The sequence below is a fragment of the Mustela erminea genome, chromosome 16 (assembly GCF_009829155.1).
Source record: "Mustela erminea isolate mMusErm1 chromosome 16, mMusErm1.Pri, whole genome shotgun sequence".
In the NCBI taxonomy this organism is placed as follows: Eukaryota; Metazoa; Chordata; class Mammalia; order Carnivora; family Mustelidae; genus Mustela; species Mustela erminea.
The window spans coordinates 48,477,595-48,495,425 of NC_045629.1; the positions used below are offsets into that span (position 1 = coordinate 48,477,595).

Consider the following 17,831-nt stretch of genomic DNA (forward strand, 5'->3'; position numbering starts at 1 on the left):
GTTCAAACCAAGGTGTTTAACCAGTAAAGACACAGAGGCTTAATGCAGCATGGTGTACGTGGGTCATTGTAAGCAGTTCCACCCAGTTAGAATATAACTAGACTAGTTCATTGTTAAACAGTTTAAGGAACAGAGAAAAGACTTGAGGTGACTGAGGTAGATAGGACCAGATCATGGGAGGCTGTGCGTGGCATTTTAAAAAGCATAGGCTTATCTTGATGCTGTGGGAAACAGTGTGAAATGGGAAAATCCTAAATTGGAGAGTAACATAATCTGATTTGGGTTTTGGGAAGATTCTCCAGGTAGTAATCTGGAGTGTTGTTTGTAGGCTCTGAGTTGGTGAGGCAGGAAGCTTGCATCCCACAAGCGAGAGTCATGGCTGTGCTCTGGGGAGGCTGGCTGGGACCTTCCAGCCGCTGCCATGGGAACCAGGCTCCATGTGGTAATTACTGCCTCTCTTGGATGGGTTCCTGTCCCCAGCACACACATGGCCCAGGGCAGGCTTTAAGGCAGGTGGTTAGCAACTGCTTTCATTTTCAACTCACAAAGCCAAAATGCTGCTGAAAAAGGTTAAGTGATCTCTTTGTGGATTTACAGCAAGTCCTCTAGTGAGCTCGCTACAGAACTCTGGGCTCACGATGACAACCCGCTTCAAACCCAGGCCTGACACATAACGTCAGTAGGCGTCCACGGATGCTGTGGATTAGCTCACTCGGGACCTGTTCCAACCTCCTGAAATGTAGAATCTGGACCACTAAAAGTTGTATCACCCAGATCCCTTGCAGGTCCCGCTTCATGTGTGATTCAGGTTCTGCTAGTCGTGTGCATGAAACGCTTGAATTCTGAAGAGAGTCTAGTGGGGAAAGAGGCAGGGTCTGTCCCTCCTGAGGAAGGAAAGCTCAAGGACATAAGCACATGAAAATGAGGAAAGAAACTGGACAAAAAGAAATACTTTATGGAAAAACTAAAATAAAAATAACTAAAATAAAATAACAAGCCCATTTACTGTGTTCATGATTAAATGACATGAAATGATCCCAGTTACATTTTTAAAAGAAATGTAGCTATATGTTAAAATATTTACAATTTCTAAACTTAAGAATTTATCTCAGTGGAATTGAAATGTGACGAGATATTTACCACAGGGAAATAAGTGTTTTCCTGCCTTCTTTTTTTTTTTTTAAGATTTTATTTATTTATTTGACAGAAAGGGAGAGGAGGAACACAAGCAAAGGGAGTGGGAGAGGGAAAGCAGGCTTCCTGCCAAGCAGGGAGCCCGACGCAGGGCTCAACGGACTTGGGGCTCGACGTGGGGCTCGTCTTGGGGCTTGATCCCAGGATCCTGGAATCATGACCTGAGTGGAAGGTAGACGCTTAATGCCTGAGCCACCCAGGTGCCCCAAGTGTTTTCCTGCTTTAAAAGCTATGATTTCCAGTGGATCTCTGGAGGTCCATAGCAACACTGTGATTCTAAGTTTATAAAAGGGGTAAACAACTGATTCAAAGCTTCTCCCAGTTCACTTATTTTAACAAAAACAAAGCATGAATGCCCAAGTGCCATTAGTGTCCCAAGCAAAGAGGATACAAGCTGAATAAAACACTGTATTATCGTCTCTCAGGAAACACAATGGTCTTTCAAGGGGGTGGGGTGAGAAGAAGAAGAAAAAAGACCCTGTATGTTCTTTCTTTGTTTTTTAAGATTTTATTTATTAGAGAGAGAGGGAGAGCATGATAGTGACAGAGAGCACAAGCAGGGGGAGGGGCAGGCACAAGGAGAGGGCGAAGCAGGTTTCCTTCTGAGCAGGGAGCCCGATGTGGGGCTCAAACCCAGGACCCCAGGACCATAACCTGAGCCAAAGGCAGATGCCTAATCAACTGAGCCACCCAAGCATCCCAAGTCTGTATCTTCTGCTTTCTAATAAGATCAACCAATTCCACTGTTCTTTTGTTATTTTATTTATTCATCAATAAGTATTTATTGACTCCTTATTAAATGAGATACCATGATAGATGATACACTGTTACATTGAGTGAGCCAATTCAGAGCATTCTTCACAAAGGTCCAAATGAAAAGAACGTGACACAGATCTGGTCTCAGCTTAGGCTGATCCAACAATAAGAGAAGGAAGATGCATAAGTACACAGAGACAGTAAAGACTCATCCCACAAAGCAATGAGCCCTACAGGGGGCATATAAGGCAAAATCACATTTAGTCAAAATTACCCCTTGAAATCCTTGAGAATACCCATCACGTGCAATGTCGTCCTACCTCTCAAGAAGCTGCTCACAGTTTTTCCTCTGGTCTTGAAATGGGTCGTGGATTCTTCAGTTAGGAACCAGATGAAATGGTGGGCTTGTGTTTAAAGCTCATGTAATATAGAGACGCCTGTTTAACACTAGAATCCCCCTCAGCACCATCAGTTGACTACACTAGGAGAGGCAAGCAGGGAGAGACCGCCGAGAGAGCAGCAGGTTCTCATCTTCCATCTCACACCCGCATCAGGATGCTCACGGACTGGTATATGTGTGTTTATGGATTAGTACAACAGATAAAATCATCCTCACTCTTTAAATCACCCTCACTCTCTCTGCAGAGCACAGATAATTCATTTTGAGTAATAACACATGTATATTGATGAACTGCAGCAGTTTGACATTGCTGAAGCTTACTATTCGAGGGGGGAATAAGATATAAGCCTAGAGAGAAACGCAGAGGACGAGCTCATCAGGGACTTTCTGTTACATGCCTAACTCTCAACTGAATTCTCTCCAATCCCTGGTTCTCAGACTGGGGTGCCTGGACCTGCAACATTGGCATCACCTTGGGCCCTGTAAGAAATGCAATTCCCAGGTGGTCCCTCCCTATAATCCCGGCACTCTGTGTTAACAAATGCTCAGGTGACTCTGATGCATGTTCAAGTTCGAAAATCACTGCTTTAGGAGGACGGGGAGCCAGTGAAGAGTTTGCAACTGGGGAGAGACGGAATCCTGGTCAACACCAACTTCAACGCCCATCTCTGTCCACTATTTCCTATAGACTTTGCTGCATATTCACGTAAGTGGAGGGGCCGGCCATCTATGTTCTGTATGCAGAATAAAGAACCCTGGTTTTTATCAGGAAAAGTCTTATTGTCTGCTTTAAAAAAAAAAACAACAAAAAAAACCTCTCTCATGAGATCAGATCCTTTGTTTTCACCATTTTCAGCCTATCCACAAAACTCCTACAGATGGGTTAATATGTGACAGTAAGACACATGTAAGGATGGGGAGTGAGGAATGAACAATGTAGGAAGTCAGTCCTTCTCCCAAAAAAGCTGAGTAAGTTGATTCAGAGAACACTCCGCTTTTAATCATATGACAGGAAAAATCTTCAGTTTGAGCCTCAAACCCAACTCTCCACAAGCTGTTGCAGACTGCTCTTTCCCTTACTTAATTTTCTTATTTCAAGGGTATCATATTCCAAATGTTCTAAAATGCATTGACCTGAAGGTGGTGAAAGCTAACTTTGTAGTACCAGTCATCCATGTGCGAAAAATATTTTCACAGAAAAAGCAAGTGCACGAAAATATTTTTACCAAAATAAATTGCTGGTTCCACATTTCTTTGAGAAGAGGAGGGGGGGGGAAAAAAAAACAAAAAACCTGTGAATAATTAGTGATGTGCTTAAGCTGCCAGCAGAGCACCACTGAAACTTACTGGGTGCCAAATTATTTAGCTGAACAGTATTTAAATTAAAAACTAATGACTAGGTTAATTTAATACATGTTCATCTCTGCTCCAACTCCATCTCTACTAATTGAGCTCCGAAGCTGTATTTTAAACATGCATCCTAGTCGGCAATGAAAAACATGTGACTACTTGAATATAAGAAGCCAGGCATCAATGACTTCTATCAATCTAGTTTTTATTGTCATTTTAGATGTTTAACCATGAACTATTTACTGGACACATTCGCCAATGGGATGGAAGGAGTAGTGTGCTACATAAAATGCAGGGAAAATATCCGTAGTTATTAAAAGCAGTTACATTAGGTCATTTGAGTGCTTTATGTTGGAGCTACAAGGCTTATCAAAACACCCAGAGGTGTAAACACTGAACTAAGCAGTACCACCTAGACTCCATCAACACTTTTAAAAATCAATCTCTGAGTATCTAAATTTTGGCAGCGGAAGACCCGCGCCCCGCATCCCGCTCTGTACCACAGATTCCCCAAATCTCTCCTCTCTTTCTCTCTCCTTCTACTTAACCCAACAATCCACCCAACATATAAATCCTTCATAAAGCTGCAAAAAATTATAATAGTTTACAGATTAAAGACAAAAAGTGTGGAGAATCAGTCCCAAAAAAAGAAGTTCTGGTAAAATTCCAAAGGCACATAGCTAAGTATGGTCTGGCAAACACATGACATACCTATCCTTGCAAGGAGGGTATGGAACAGGCCACCCCTCTAGCTTCTGCAAACCATAAATGTCACAAACATTCTAAACCACCCACAGAGGACCAACCTAAATCTGTATGTGGGCTCATCTACCCAATCCCACAACAGTCACTGAGCATAAAACACACAAAACAAAACCAAAAGGGGAAAAAAAAAAATGTTTTCACACTATAGCACAGAAGAAAACTTAATAAGCAAACACTTACCCATAAAGAGTTGACAGCAAAAAAAAGCAAAACAAAACAAAACAAAACAAAAAAACCCTCCCAGACACCAAATGAAAACAATATCTGAATATGAACCTGGCAAGAGAACAAACAGAATGAAGTTATGAAAGCTCGGATTTGGAAAGTGCCATAATCATTTATAAGAGCAGCAACTGTCCTGGATTCCCCTCATCAAAATAACATGGAGGCAGGCTACCAGCCATCAATTTCTGGATCTTACAATGTGTCCCGCGTGTGTAATGGGGTAATGGAAAGGAGAAGGGTGGGAGCCAGAAAGCCTAATTCCTAGGCCCTTTTCTGCCATAATCCGGTTCTGGGACCTTGGGCATGTCACCACAGATGTGGAAGAAGACTCAGAAGTTTCAGAAATTCTAGATGACTGACTGAAGGGACATTTAGGTTGAGAATATTGCCATTTTTATCTACACTATCTCAAGCTTAGACTGTTGGGGTTTTGGGGTGGAGATGGTAGAGGAGGCAAGGCAGAAGATTAGAAGGTTTACTTGTTTATTTAAAAAAAAAAAAAGTCTTACATAGAAGATGTAGAAATAAAAAACCAGAATCATCCTCAAGAAGCTTTGAGGGATATAGAAGAAAGGGACCTATCCTTGGCCCCAGGAAATTTACAATGTAACTCCTAAGATAAAAATAAACAGAGAAGAAGATTAATCAAGTTTTCTTTAGCTAGAAGAGTCCAATCTCCCACCTGATACATGTATCTCCATAAAACATTCTATCTGAATATCTCTAGTCACAGGAAGTTTACCCCTGTGAACAATGCCAGACCTATTGTGCTGTTCTATTGTTAAAAAGCACACTTCAAACATCTTTCTTCCAGGGGAAAAAAAAAATCAATATCCTGGGCGCCTGGGTGGCTCAGTGGGTTGGGCCGCTGCCTTCGGCTCAGGTCATGATCTCAGGGTCCTGGGATCGAGTCCCGCATCGGGCTCTCTGCTCAGCAGGGAGCCTGCTTCCTCCTCTCTCTCTCTGCCTGCCTCTCTGCCTACTTGTAATCTCTCTGTGTCAAATAAATAAATAAAATCTTTAAAAAAAAAAATCAATATCCTCATAAATGCTGGCCTTGGTTCTGTGTCTAGATTCACAAAACATGTTAACCCCTCTTCCTCAATCAGATCTTGAAATATTTGGTAAAAGCTGGTCTAATTCCAACCCTTCTACTCATTCCCCAACTGGGTTCAACACCCACATTCTTTCAACCCTTCCTCATCTGATGTGGTTTCAAGAGTGTTCATTAGCTGAGTCTCCCTAAATCTGGTTTGAAAGACCAACTCTTAACGTGAGGCATCAAGAATGGAACACAATATTCCAACTGTGTCCTGACAACTCGATATGATTCAAGAAAACACTGATTGAGTCCCTTCTATGCTCCAGACTAATATTTTTCTTGATTTTAACTATACTTCTGTTAATGCATCCTAAAAACACATTGGGTTTGTTTTAGACCATTTCAGATTACTTCAATAAAAATAAGATCAGATTTTGTTATTCAAACTATTAGTTTATTCCTCTGCTGTCAGTTCTATTGACATTACAGGTAGTAGGAGAAGTTTCTGAATCTCGTGGACCTGGGTAGAACCTGTCACTTACAAGCTGAGTGACCTTAAGCTGGAAAAACACTTGTTCACTTTTGCAATGTTTCATCCAAAAACCTGATAAAAAAAAATATATATATATATTGCGAAAAAATCTGCCAATGGCAGATTTGTGTGGCACAGATTATTCTCTAGATTGACAATGATCCACCAGTCTAATTAAGGAGTGACTGCCTTCATGTCTCAGGAATGGAAGATGAGATGGTCCAGTCAGTGAAGCAAAAAGAAAAAGAAATGCTAATTCTGTGCCAGGCACTTAAAGATTAGCTCTTTTCACTACAACCTTATAAGACAGTTATATTGTTTTCACAGAGGAAGAAACTAAGGAACTCTAATTAAAGAATGTGTCTAAGATCACATGGGTAGTAGGCTGAGAAGCTAGGCTCAAACACAGTTAGTTCTGCCTCGTTCCTATTCCTAACCATTACACTGGGGGTATGAGTGCAGGAAGAATACGTGTGGTCGGTGCGGGCAGGAGGAGAGGGCTTGGGGTAAGGCAGGAAGGATGGTGCAGGTGACACAACCAATATGAGGCTAGAGGTAAAGCCAGGAAGGGGAGATGGAGATCACATTGCAAAGGATCTTGAACTCCATGCTAAGGAATGTGGACTTAAATCTGCAGGCTAGGGGCGCCTGGGTGGCTCAGTGGGTTAAAGCCTCTGCCTTCAGCTCAGGTCATGATCCCAGGGTCCTGGGATCGAGCCCTGCATCGGGCTCTTTGCTCAGCAGGGAGCCTGCTTCCTCCCCTCTCTCTCTGCCTGCCTCTCTGCCTACTTGTAATCTCTGTCTGTCAAATAAAATAAATAAAATCTTTAAAAAAAAAAATCTGCAGGCTAATAAGAGTCAACCCTACTGGCTATAGTTAGAGAATCCGTTCAAAGATTTGACAACTAATTTCACAGATAATGATAAGGGGTTTGGAGACGAATAAAGCAGCATAACGGGAGCATATATTATTTTAGCCAGGGTTGGGAAGAAAGGTTTCCTGAACAGAAGTGACTTAAATCAGGAAGAAGGTGATACAAGTATTTCAGGGATGAGCACCCCAGCCTGAAGGGCCCTGAGTACACTTGGCATATTCATGGGTGAGAAACATGAAGAGGGCCAGTTAGGCTGGAAAAGAATTAACAAGGGGAAGAGGGAGAGGAGACAAAGACCAGGGGATGAGAGGGCAAGAGCCAGATCATATAGGAATCTGGATTTTTATTCTTAATGTAGTGAGAAACCACTTGCGAGGGCTTTGAGCAGGAAGTAACATGGTTCCATTTATCTGTATTATTATTATTGTGGCTGTTATTGTTATTATGCTTTACTGAAACCATAATACATTAAACTTATGGTTACCTAAAATGTACGTCCATGACACTCCAAAAAAGAGAGGTCAGTTTGACACACGTCTTCTCAGTAAACCCATGCAGGCTTCTAATTCTTACTCAAGTGTTTATAAACCACATATTACTAATCTGTTCTAGAACCTTGCTCAGGGCTTGGTTTGAGAATCCATCAATCCTCCTCCCCCTCTTGTCCCTAAATTCTTTTCTGGAAACCTGTGACCCTATTTTCCCTTCTCCCACATATGGTGCGAAGCATAGGTAGTTAATAGGCAGACTGTATGGTACCATATGCAGATGCAAAGGAATGGGAGATGGCAGGGGTTGGGGGGTGGAGAATGAAAAACAGAACGATTTGGAGAGACAGAAAACGGGTGAGAAGTGTCCCCAGTGGGCTGCAGGGGACATACGAAAGGGTGAAACTGCAGGGGTCTGCTGGGGTGGGATGAACCCATGACTGAAGAGACACTCTGTAATCTCATCTAAACGTGAAAGGAATCACACAAAAATGATAACGTTGATCCTGACTGGATGGCAAGACTGTGGCTGATTTTTTCTTACACTTAAGATAGGTTTTCCCTAGTGTTCCTATATCAGTTCTGTAATTTAAAATAGATTTAAAGGGGCACCTGGGTGGCTCAGATGGTTAAAATAGATTAAGAAAGAAAGAAAGAAGGGAATTTACATTCTGGAGCAAGTAAAAGTCAAGATAATCACAAATCTTGGGCGCCTGGGTGGCTCAGTGGGTTAAGCCGCTGCCTTCGGCTCAGGTCATGATCTCAGGGTCCTGGGATCGAGTCCCGCATCGGGCTCTCTGCTCAGCAGGGAGCCTGCTTCCCTCTCTCTCTCTCTGCCTGCCTCTCCGACTACTTGTGATTTCTCTCTGTCAAATAAATAAATAAATAAAATCTTTAAAAAAAGAAAAAAAAAAGGATAATCACAAATCTTGAGACAATGAAATAGGAATCTTGAGAAGCTGCAATCAGACCCATTAGAGGGATTTTTTTCTCTTTAAAATGTCCCCAAATTGGAGGAAGAATGGAGAATCCAGAGCCTGGAGGAAAGACTACATAATCTGGAAGAGTAAAATTCTGACAATTTTGTGATACTGCTGGGGTTTTTATAATATAAAACTGGATGATAAAAGTTGAAAAATCAGACCAAATAAGAACCCATCAGGTATCCTACAATATCACTCAGGCCTGTTGCTGGAAAGAGAAAGGTGTCTCAACCCCCATACTGGTTCCAGAGGCCCAGGTCGGCCAAAAGGAAGAGGGAACACAAATTCTTTTGGAAAAAAGAAAATAAGACAAAATAACAAAGCTGCACACATAGATACATACAGACATAGAAAAACTAATCTAGGCGAGAAAGGGCACCTAGTGTTTTCCTTTTAAAAGACATTTTCAATGGTTAGGCTTTAAGAGGCTTTACATACTACTGCCCACTCCCTTTAAAATTACTTGTGGGGTGCTTGAGTGGCTTAGTCAGTTGAGTGCCCAGTGCCCGACTCTTGATTTCAGCTCAGGTCATGACCTCGGGATCTTGGAGTCAAGCCCCAGGTTAGGCTCCATGCTCAGCGGGGAGTCTACATCAGGATTCTCTCTTTCCCTCCCCTCCTCCCTCTGCCCCTCCCCCTCCCAGCACTTTCTCCCTCCCTCCCTCCCTCTCTCTCTATCAAGTAAATAAATAAATAAATCCTTAAAAATAAATTTAAAAAAATAAAATAACTTGACTCTTTTATATTCCAAAATTTCCCTCGTAAATATGTTAATGAAAAAAGGTTTTTGCGTTTTTATAACAAATAATGAAAATCTTATCTTTTATCTGACATTCCTGATTAACTTTATTTACTAAGTAATGTGTTTTTATGCACTTCCATTTCACTTTTCCCAACCCTCTGCAATGCGTAGTCTATCAGTCACTGCTCCTTAAGATGAAAAATCTATTATTTGGAAAAAATTAAAATTCAAATAAATAAATATATATATATACATATTATTTTGCATCCACCTATGTCTTATTTACTAATGATATTAAATGCTAGTTGACTTAAACACAAATTACACTTTAATATCTGTCCAAGGGGATGCCAACAATTGCCTAAAGGCAAGAAATATAGTTTCTTAATTTTTTTGATATTTTGTCCTTACCACCTCTGTTCAAAGCCAGCAATGGTGCCAAATACAACAGCATCAGATTTTGTACAGAAGACTTTTTTTCCTAGTTTAGCCATATTTTTTATTACTATTTATTTAATTTTTGTACAGAATACTTTTAATGGCTAGAAAAATTCCAGCTTTCAAATCATCATCCATCCATTCATTCATCTTTATTGTGTATAACTGACTCAGCTTTCTTCAGTAATTCCTAAATATGATTCAAACCCAAATGATTAACTCCATAAAAAGATATGAACTTTACCTAAATTATTTAATTAATGGTTTTAAAAAACACTATCCCTGATAAATTTGTCTTACAAGATAATCCAGTAATTACAGTATTTTGCTTTGATAATTAGTTCCGTAGAACATAATAATACACTCACTGGAAGGCTAAGGAATTCATTAAAGTAGTCCACAAGGAAATCATCTGTTGCCAAAAAATCTTCCTGCAAAAACATAAAACACAATATTATGCTTATACTAAGGTGTTTTAAAACATGTCAATATTATGCTTTAATTCTGCTTATCAATAGATTATAAGGTAGATCTTCAGATCTTTTTTAGTCTGTCCACAGCGAGTCCTTGCTATAAACAGAATACAGTGCTACAGTCTCTGGAAGGAAGACACAACAAAATAAAACAGAGCATACTCTTCAAAGATTTTGCTAGTATGCCAAAGTGGAAAACAGAGCTCGTGAAAAATACAGCACACTACATAAACGAAATGTAGTACAAACCATCATACACAGTCAATCTCCCACAAACTTATTTTCCTACATTGATGTATATATATTATTTATATTTATATTATATATATTTCATAAAAATCATAGCAGAATCAATAAAGGCAGAACCAGTGTTCAGAGTTAAAATGAAATTCCAAATGTATATTTCTTAAATTGCCCCCATGGAAGTGATAAACCAAGGAAAGAAAATACTCTACTGCTTCCTCCTCAGAATGAGATAGCTTTAGTAATTTGCATTCTGTTTAACTTTTACGTAAAGAAACTTTGACAATGCATGTGTTCTAAGCATAGAGATTGTATATATTTTTTCAATAACTATCTCATCCACCAACATAGTCGCTTTTAAAATTGGCAAAATTGGAAAGCCACTGTCAAGAACAAATTCTCTCTTCCAAATAAAACACCTTATTTTGTTAGCAATTGTTTCCATTGTGTCAAAAGCACATCAGGGCATACTCTGTTATATAGAACATGTGTTTATTTTGTTTTTCACAATTATATTTCCACTTTGCAAATCTAACATGAAAGTTGACAATATGTCACAATGCTATTATTTCCATATGGCTGATTATTTTCTTCTTATATTGGTCAATTTTAAAAATTTGTTGAATATAACGTTGTGGTAAAAGGAAGATACTGTAGAATATTGGAAAATACATTTTTCAGGGTAATTTCTTTAAGTATCTGTAGTGCAATTGGAAAATAGAGTGATAAATAACCAATAGGACGTATATCAAGAATTAACTAAAAATCTGTGAGCTTTTAAAACCACACCAAACTAAGGATTTCATTTACTAAAAATCTCAACCGATTAGAACAACAACAAATAACCTAGGATCTCATAAATCTTTTACATTCATAGTAGTGCCTCAGTAATATATTCTCTAAGCTCTGACTCCTGAAGATCCAATAAAGCAGAACAAAGCAGGTAACATCTGGTGAAAGCTCCATACAGCTAATAAGCTTTCAAATTTTACCTTTCAAAGTGACTTTAATTTTCTGGACTTTATTTAGTGAACTGCCTACTTTCTGCTAACTCTTGGGAGAAATCAACTGAGCTTAAACAATTTTAGGAGCTCCAAGATGGAAGAAGGCACTATGTACCACAATAAGGGTGACCAAACTGCACTACTGGGCTCATGATCAAAAAAATCTGCAGATGGGGAGCGTGAGTATTTTTAATTAATAACAGTGGTGGAGTACAGTCCCTTGCTAATTTCTCTAAAACAGCATCGTATTTTTAAATTTCATCTCTAAAACAGAACGTATATTTCACAGAGTCAGGTGGACCTATGTATTGCCTAGAATTTGGCTGGCCACATAGCCAGAAACTTCTAGCTAATCCTCAGATTCATATATTCATTTCCTGATGCCTCACCCTTCTCAGAGACTATAACTCAGTGATTTCTAAACTCTCTGTGATGAAGTAACTGTTTTGTTTCCTTCCCTAATCCTCAAGTTTCAGACAAATAACTTGTAAAATATAGTAAGAATGGATTAACTAGAAAATGAAATAAAAGATATACATAATATAAAAGGCCAATTGTTGATTACTAAATTCCATAGATAAACGCATACTGTCAACACACCATAAAGTTTCTAAGCATTTTCTCTCGATTTCTGACTCATCTTAGCAAGGACTAAGAGTCTTGGGCGGCTCTGGTCCACAGACCTTCATCAAGCAGCAGTGTCCCAACACCCTGGTGAGCAGTTTGTTTCCAGTAACCTTGGGTCCCCCTGAAACCGAGCCACAGGGTAGGGCCTTTCCTAGGCTTCAGCCACGCCCTTGGGTTTGCATCCACAACCACAGAAACTCAAAGTATTCAAAAACATCAAAATCTGGATTTCTTTTCTGAAGTTTTATCTTAATTTCTCCCCATATGAAACACCAGCACTCCTGCTGCTATTAGGAAAGTTCTGCAATAGAAATAAGCATGAGGGGCACCTGGGCGGCTAAATGAGTTAAGCATCTGCCTTCAGCTCAGGTCATGATCCCAGGGTCCTGGGATGAAGGCCCCTGTTGAGGGTTCTGCTTCTTTTCTGCCCCTCTCCCTGCTCTCTCTCTCTCTAATTCTCGCTCTTGCTCTCACAAATAAATAAATAAAATCTTTAAAAAAAAGAAGAAGAAGAAGAAAGAAGCATGGTCTTCGAGTGCCATTTATTCCGTCCTTCTGCTGCGCTTTAACAGGAAGGCCTGCACTTCTCTAAAAAAATGAGCATTACTTTCCCACTGAAGTTTCTAGACCAATGCATTCAGACATCTTGTCATAACAAGAATCTTGATTCAACCCTTGACTTACTATTTCTTTATCCTTATTTATTAAGGATCTTAATAAACCCTTTATTCTCAAAACTCTTTATTAAAAAAATTTTTTTTCTAAGGCCTTGATCTAAAGAAGCAGCTCAGTTTCTCTAGGAAGTCTTCACAATCTAGTCATGTGGCTCTATTAAAAGGAACTAAGTCGCCATATTTGGGATTAATATATTCCAAATAACCAATAAACTGGTGATGGTTATTAATGGTACAATCAAGAAGAACATGGAGTTGCAATCAATTCCTCCATTACATCATTCCATGAACCCGGCTGCAAAATTTGCAACACAAGATTCTCTGCTGAATGATGCAATGGAAGGCAGGAACGTTTTTTCAGAATACACACTGGAAACCTGTTTTTTCATGTACTACAGGTGTGCCATCTGTGAAAGTGAAGTCAGCTTTTCCGTTTTTAGTCCAAACTTCTCAAGTTTCTTCCTGAAAGAGGGTTAAGCTAAATAGTTTTTATGTGCTGGCTAATTATGGTGGACAAAAATTTTTTTGCTTAAAAATTTATTTTGCTGCACCCTCAAATCAGATAAACTACAATTAGTTCACCACTCTAAAAGATGCAAGATATGCAAAGAAGACCTTGTAAACAAGGATGACATAAGACAAAGCCAGACATAAACCAAAGTCCAAGAAAGAATATGATACATACCAAAAGAAAATTACAATATTAAATGTTTCCTCTCAAAGGAAGGAAACATACTATCTGGTAGGAGGAATCAGAAGAGACTTGGGTGGAAAAAACAGCATTTGAAATAATTTCAAATTCTATAATTAGAAATACATTTATGAGAGGCAATAATGCAGAGTACAGAGAGAAATGCATGAGCAAAGAAAGGTGGAAAGCAAAACATAGTAAAGGTGATCAGTTAGCCAATGGCAGAAGTAGAAAAATAATCCAAGTTTCCAAATTCCTTTCAAGCCATTCACACATTAAACCAAAGCCATTCGTCTAATTTCCAATGCAGAATCCAGTACTGATAAACTTTAGATTAGGAATACTGTCATCAATCGGTGGATAGGACAGACCATATTTCCAAAAGGAATCCACCATATTTCCAAAAGGTGCATCCACCAGGACGCACCTATTTTTGCTGTTTCCTCCTAAAGTACATATAGCCTTTCTTTTCTCCTTTCTAAACAGAGCTTCCCACTAGGATGCAATGACACAGTGATGTGCAGACAACAGAATTCAAGTCAAAGTGGACCTCTTCATCCTTCAGGGCAACCAGGCACAGCCAGGGGTGACTAGAGCTCCCAAGATTGTGACCTCTGGTTGTGAGCAACCTGGTTTGGGACTCCTCGTGTCCATCTCCCTCCCCTGGAGAAGGCAACTGATGAGTTATATCCCACACCCACTGCTCCTCTGTAAAATGCTGAGCATAGCCAAGGAGTTGCTCAAGCTCCTAGACATAGATTTATTAGCTATCTGCAGAGCATATCAGTGTCCCACGAAGCTGCCAGAAGAGTTTGTTTGAGATGTCCAAGAAAACAGTGCACAGCCGAAGGTGCTGACAGCCTGGAGGAAGAGGGAAAGAGAGACCATGGAAGGCTGCAGATGATCACCCCAAATCTCTGCCTTCACGTACATCAGATATTTCTGTCTATTGGCAACTGATGTATGCCTATAGTATGCCTAGCCAAGCTAGATATAAGGTGATCACTCAAAAAAAAATGTATGCATTATGGACATTGGAAGGGTATTGCTATGGTGAGTGCTGTGAAATGTGTAAGCCTGATGATTCACAGACCTGTACCTCTGGGGCAAATAATACAGTATATGTTAATAAAAATAATTTTTTTAAAATGTATGCATATACTGTTTCATATACATAGTTTCATCATATGAAACATTTTTTTGATTGCTAAATCAATCTGTTTGCCCTAAGAAATTCTGACATTATATCTGTCATGAGAAAAATAACTATTAAATTTTAATTTCAACTCTTACAATTTGGAATGGTTACAAAAAATAGTCTAAAAAATTTTAACTCTTACTGGGTGAAACAGTTTCTTAACAGCAGAGACTATTCAAGAATTTTAAGAGATCACCATTAAAAAATCTTGATTAGTAACTGCATGCAGACATTTTGACTATACAACTTGATATTAAAAAGTTACCTACATCCAAAAAGGAAATTAAGAAAATAATTTCATTTACAAAGAAATTTGCTGCAAAGAAGAGAAGACATAAATACCTGGAAAGACATACCATGTTTATGAATTGGAAGACAGTATTATTAAGATGACAATACCACCCAAAACAACTTACAGATTTAGTACCAAAATCCCAATAACATTATTTATAACAGATCTCCACCAAAATCCCAATAACACTATTTTTTGCAGAAATAGAAAAACTCATCCTAAAACTCATATGGAATTTCAAGAGACCTCAAATAGCAAAACCGTCTTAAAAAAGAACAAGTTTGCCCATAAGTGACTCTTAATCTCACAAAACAAACTGAGGGTTGCTGGGGGGAGGGGGTTTGGGAGAAGGGGGTGGGATTATGGACATTGGGGAGGGTATGTGCTTTGGTGAGTGCTGTGAAGTGTGTAAACCTGGTGATTCACAGACCTGTACCCCTGGGGATAAAAATATATGTTTATAAAAAAATAAAAAATTAAAAAAAAAAAAGAAAAAAAAAGAACAAGTTTGGAAGATTCACATACCCTGATTTCAATACTTACTTACTACAAAACTATAGTAATCAAAACAGTATGGCATAAAAAACAGAGCTACAGACCACTGGAATAGAGTCCATAAATAAACCCTCTCATACATGCTCAAATGATTTTTAACAAGGGTGCTAAGACCATTCAATGAGGAAAGGACACTGTTTTTCAACAAATGGTGCTAGGAAACTAAATATTCATATGCAAAAAAATGAAGTTAGACCCTTACCTTATACCATACACATAAACTAACTCAAAATGGGTGAAAGGCCCCAATATAAGAGCTAAAACTATAAAATACTTCCAAAAAACATAAAGATAATTCTTTATGACCCTGTATTTGCCAATGGATTCTTAGATATTACACCAAAAGCATGAGTAACCAAAGAAAAATTGGACTTCATGAAAATCTTAAAATTCTGTGCATCGAAGGCATCTCTTAAGAAAGGGAAAAGACTGCCTACAGAATGTAAGAAAATATTTGCAAATCATACATCTAATAAGCAGGAAAAAGATAAACAACCTAAATTTTTTAAATGGGCAGAAGTCTTGTATAGATATTTCTCCAAAGAAGATATTCAAATAGTCAATAAGCATGTAAAAAGACGCTTAACATTACTAGCAATAAGAGAAATTAAAATCACAATGAGCTATCACTTCATCTATGAGGTGGGCTGCAATTTAAAAAATAAATAAATTGGGCGCCTGGGTGGCTCAGTGGGTTAAGCCGCTGCCTTCGGCTCAGGTCATGATCTCAGGGTCCTGGGATCGAGTCCCACATCGGGCTCTCTGCTCAGCGGGGGGCCTGCTTCCCTTCCTCTCTCTCTGCCTGCCTCTCTGCCTACTTGTGATCTCTCTCTGTCAAATAAATAAATAAAATTAAAAATAAATAAATAAATAAATAAATAAATAAAGTAAAATAACAAGTATTAGTGACGATGTGGAGAAATTCGGACCCTTGTACCCTGCTGGTGGGAATGTGAGATAGCCTAGCTCCTGTGCAACACAGTGTGGCAGTTCCTCAAAAAATTAAATACATAATTACCTTATGACCCAGCAATTCCAGTTCTGGATACATGCCCAAAAAAACTGATGGCAGGGTCAAAAACAGAATTTTGTACACCCATGTTCATAGTGGCATTCATTATTCATAATAGCCAAAAAGTGGAAACAACTTATATGTCCACAGACATACCAAGGATAAACAAGATGTGGTATATACTACATGGAATGTTATTTAGCCTTAAAAAGGAATGAAATTCTAATTCATGCAACAACATGGATGATCCTTGAAAATGTTATGCTAAATAAAATAAGCCAGACACGAAAGGACCAATCTTTTATGATTCTACTTATATGAGGTACCTAGAATAGTCAAATCTGTGAAGACAGAAAGCAGATTAATGGTACCCAGAGGCTTGGGAGGGGGTAATGGGAAATTATTGTCTAATGAATACAGAGCCACCCAGGTGGCTCAGTCAGCTGAGCATCTGACTCTTGATTTTGGCTCAGGTCATGATCTCAGGGTCGTGAGATTGAACCCTATGTCGGGCTCTGCACTGGGAATGGAGCCTGCTTGGGATTCTCCCTCCCTCACCTTCTGCTCTTACCCCCCAGCCCCTGCTTGTGCTCTCAGTCTCTCTCTAAAAAAAAACAGAGAGAGAACTGTTTAGGGTGCATATATATCTTAGGGTTGCCTGCAATTTACTTTGAAACAGATTTAAAACATGGATTGATGGATAGATGGCATGGTAGACAGGATAGAAACATGTAAAAACATATGTCTCAAAATGTTAATAACTGTGACATCTTGGTGGTGGGTATAGGGGTTCACTATACAATTCTTCCAATTTCCTTGTATGTTTAAATTTTTTCATAGTATAAAGGAGTGGAGATTAATGTACAAGGAAACAATACCCAAGTCTCTTGGCACCTTACTGACAGCCTTCTTAGCTTCCTGTGTACTGAATGACAGATCCAAATCACTATCATTCTCTCTGGAATAAACCCCTGGACATCTGAACATCTTCTGACCACTACCCTGGAATCCAATCCACTAAGGGTCAGACCCCTAGCACCTCTGTTCTACCCTCCTGGTCATAACATGCCAAACCTCATCTTCCCTACCCCTCCTTAATCACACCACACTATGAGTCAGATTTTCTAACCACATCTCAGTTAATACAAAGAGATCCACCTGTCCCCTAATCTCCAATCTTGGTATCACAAAAAGTTTATGTTGAATGCAATTTGGCTACTGCCGAGCTCTCCAATCCCAACTCAAACTACCATACTTCAGTCATAGCAATTT

At 39.1% G+C, this 17,831-nt stretch overlaps 1 protein-coding gene across 10 annotated transcripts in view; it reads right to left on the minus strand.

The window, feature by feature from the left end:
- The window catches only part of RGS22 (regulator of G protein signaling 22), a 150,628-nt gene that overhangs the window by 126,432 nt on the left and 6,365 nt on the right, over nucleotides 1–17,831 (minus strand). For 8 of the 10 annotated variants that reach the window (XR_004279567.1, XR_004279565.1, XM_032316101.1 and 5 more), the window contains exon 3: nucleotides 10,159–10,221. The exons of 1 other annotated variant lie outside the window; for it this stretch is intronic. Coding sequence is in view for 6 of the 9 variants with exons in the window: in XM_032316101.1 (XP_032171992.1) it covers nucleotides 10,159–10,221 (63 nt within the window). In the remaining 3 variants the exon portion in view is untranslated. Of the gene's footprint in view, nucleotides 1–4,645; nucleotides 4,665–10,158; nucleotides 10,222–17,831 lie in introns of those variants that run through there. One more of the 10 variants, XR_004279570.1, reaches the window with a different exon arrangement.